The sequence below is a fragment of the Echinococcus granulosus genome (genome assembly GCF_000524195.1).
Source record: "Echinococcus granulosus chromosome Unknown EG_S00005, whole genome shotgun sequence".
NCBI lineage: Eukaryota > Metazoa > Platyhelminthes > Cestoda > Cyclophyllidea > Taeniidae > Echinococcus > Echinococcus granulosus.
Genome location: NW_020170385.1, coordinates 2164656 through 2168099, shown reverse-complemented (window position 1 = coordinate 2168099; position 3444 = coordinate 2164656). Strand labels below are relative to the sequence as shown.

Here is a 3444-nt window from a genome sequence, read left to right as displayed (position 1 = left end):
TTTTTTTGACAAACACTTTTCAGCTATTATTTGCCTTAATATTTTTAGCCAATCTAGATCCTACATACTTTTTATCGCAGCAAATTCTTTTAAATTTGTGTCCAATCTATCAAATCCTTCCCGATCCAATGCAAATTTCTGTCATCCCTTGCAGACGTGTTTGTTTTAAATTCTCCTTTTTAACCCTTTTCCGACCAAGATGCTTAAAAGCTCATATTTCACGTCTTATATGGCTACTCATACACATTATGCACATGTTCCTTCTATCCTTAATGTGAAAAAATTCGTCAGTATTGTCAAAATGAATTTTTCGTGCATGTGCATTGCATTGAAGAAAAACTAAATAGATTATAAATGCATAATTATTCCTGAATGTCTTCCTATTCTTACCTTTGTCTAACTGCCGAACATTTACTATTGGTTAAGTAAAAAGCCAACCATCTGCTCAAGTCGATTAATCGACGTACGATTTAGGAAAGCAGCGGTGCAGAATTCATGGCAGTCAGATCCGCTTTGCCAAACAAAGAATCTTGAACCACTGGCATAAATGCTCTTTCGGAAAACCTCAAGATTTGGGAGCAGCGCTAAGCACAGTAGCGAGTGGCTCACTGAAGGGGCACTTGGGTGCATTATACAAGCTCCTAAAGTTCCAACAGATGGAAGGCACACGAGCTTCGTTTAGTGCCCAATAGACCAGACAAGTGCACTTGTCATTACATCAACGCAATTGTAGGAAACTACAGTTCTGTCATTGTACAGACCCAGAGGAATAGTTTATCGGAATGCTTATACATGTCACAAATTGCGCGTAAAACACCCCTGGACAAGGTGGAATTCGCTACCAATAAATGCAAAGACAACATTGAATGATTGTGGCAAATTTATTATTGGTGGTGTTTACTAATGTTAACACTGAAAAATAAAATCTTGCTTACGTTCATTGCAATCGTTGGAAAGTAAACCGCAGGTTGATCCAAGCAAGATGTAGCTGCTTGATTTGACCCGTGTCGAATGCCATGTACTCATTGCAAAGAAGGTCGCTGTCTATCTTCACAGAGGACAATGGCCGGCCAATAAGATGGACAACACCGATTTTTGGCTCCCTGTAGTTCGACGCCACGTTAGATGAAGCTGCACCAACACTTACGAAAACGATGAAGGCAAAGTTTATTCAACAAAGTCACCAGCACCATTTTTATGCAGCGACGATACATCACTGCAATCATTTAGCCGCTAAAAAGGTTGGTTTGACAAAAAGTCACAGTACCTATAAAGTACATTTAGCGCATGACGGATTTTACAGGAAAGCTGTTTCTCGTGTTGGAGAAATTTAGCAAGAACTTTCCTAAAAAACCGAACTCTACATATTAATTTGGATCAAGCGTTCCAAGACAGATGATAGGAATCACCAACAAATCCAGGCAAAGCTTTTAGTGTTTGAATCTACTTATTTGCAAAAAAAAGATTCTCCATTGACAAATAATTTGACAAATTTATGAAAGGCATGACAATTATATACGATATGGAATTAAAACCGAATGCCCTAACAAATGATGCCTTCCAGCAAATCAGAGCAATAAAAGATTACGTTCACAGATGCTTAGGCAGACAAATTTGAAAAAAACTGCAAAGGTTGGTAAATGCCGCAAGCGATATTTAGGAATGTGCCCTCGCAAAAGAGGATTCACGAACCTCATGAAAAAAAAAGTTGCATTATATAGAGGCATAGAAACATCACCTCGACTATTGCAGTGGTGGTGAGGTGAATGTCCAGACGTGGAGGTATCTACGGCGGTGCTTTCTAATTCAGTTTGGATGTAAGTGACCCGATTTATTTCGTGGCAAACTGCACACTCAAATGTATTGTATTGTTACAATTTGTGTAAATGATGATTTAGTCGGGTGCTGGAGCAGGCCGCATATGCCATGCGGCATTTTGTGACCTCTGATGATTCAAAGTAGAATTAAATCACCCCTTGAGGTCAAAATGATGCTCCTAAAATTTGTCAGAATTTGACTTTAATTGTCAATTAATTTTTGCCGGTGGATCATAGGGACACGGTTTTTGTAGAATTGCCTTCCAATAGAAAATGTGCATTCAAATAATTGCTTCACTAGTCTCAACTGTTAACATGTAAGGGAAGTGGAAGAAAACAAAACCGAAAGAATGCTGCCTATACAAATTTTCAGGTTAGAATGGTATTGGGTAGAAAAATATATCCCATCAGTGAATGCGTATTACCGAGGGGAGGATACTAACTGCAGTCCATCACACACCAAGTACGCATTGACTGGTGAAAGTAAAGTAGTGTGTGCTTTATAATTGTACGGCAAATAGTGAGTGGAGCAATGAAGGGAGTATTATGTCATTGTAAGCAGAGGTTAATGGAACCAAATTTGTAATTATTAATCAGCGTCCATGGGATAGAAAACTGAAATGAATTTGGGAGGCATTTCCATACCGGAATATCAATAAAATTGTTCAGATCTCAAAATCATATAAGATTTGGAAGTTAAGAAACAATATCATTTAATGCACTCAACAAAGTCAATGGCCATCGCAAGGTATTCACTTGCATAACTCAAGGCCGACAGAATTTTTGACCTCTTCTGTCGAGTACATAAATCACTTAATATCGACAAAGACGTCGTACAGGTAAACATGCAACAACCTTATACTTAAAGGAAGGACGCATGGGTACGGTCCTTTGGGAGGTTGCAGGTAACGGTGTAGTCTGTCACAAGTTGTAGTAGCCAATATCGTCTCACACACTGGAGGGCTAATAGAAAAGAGTGCAAGTCTCTTTAAATACCCCTCATGCTTCCCTTTTTATATCAGTTGTTTGAAAGGCTAACGGATCCTTCAAATGTCTCACCCATGATGGGCCATAAATAGAAACGAAAGACCCTACACAGTTTATCAACAATTGGTGTTTTTCCTATCCCTCTTTAGGGAAAAGGATTAAAAGTTAAAATTACAATGCCCCCTTATAACATCAAGAAGACTACACATTATATACCACGTGTATTGTGGTGATTTGCCCTCCACTAGCCTGTATTTGACAATTTAGTGCAACCACATAGGCCATGTGTGTAAGGCAGGAAGAGAGCAATAGTTGGCCAAGCCGCCTCACTTTTTCGAGGCGCCAGTGCCTACTGCACATTTCTTATAAAATAGTATGGCCTCTTCACCGATCACTAAGCATTTATGCTATTTATAATCGTATGTGACCTAGTCCATCTTAGAGCCGCATTTCATTGAACCAATCAATTCATTGAATCGGGTGGAAATCTCTGCAGCCTCCTTTACACACTATTAAGGGTGTGCAAAACTTTGAGTACAGCTGATCTTTTAGGCTCAGTAGACCATACTTTGGTGCCTGCAACCCTAGAAATCAAATTTATCAGATTTACTAGTTTTGAATGATTTACTTTAGCCAATTT

General features: G+C 38.9%; 1 protein-coding gene across 1 annotated transcript in view; it reads right to left on the bottom strand. All coding sequences in view use genetic code 11, as the record gives it.

The window, feature by feature from the left end:
- Window positions 1-211: 211 nt before the first annotated feature.
- EGR_01495 (hypothetical protein) overlaps window positions 212-3444 on the bottom strand; it is a gene marked incomplete at both ends in the record, with an annotated part of 8760 nt that continues 5527 nt past the window's right edge. Inside the window, 2 exons of the mRNA XM_024490744.1 lie at window positions 212-414; window positions 3311-3388. Of these exons, the coding sequence (XP_024355068.1) occupies window positions 212-414; window positions 3311-3388 (281 nt within the window). The remainder of the gene's footprint in view (window positions 415-3310; window positions 3389-3444) is intronic.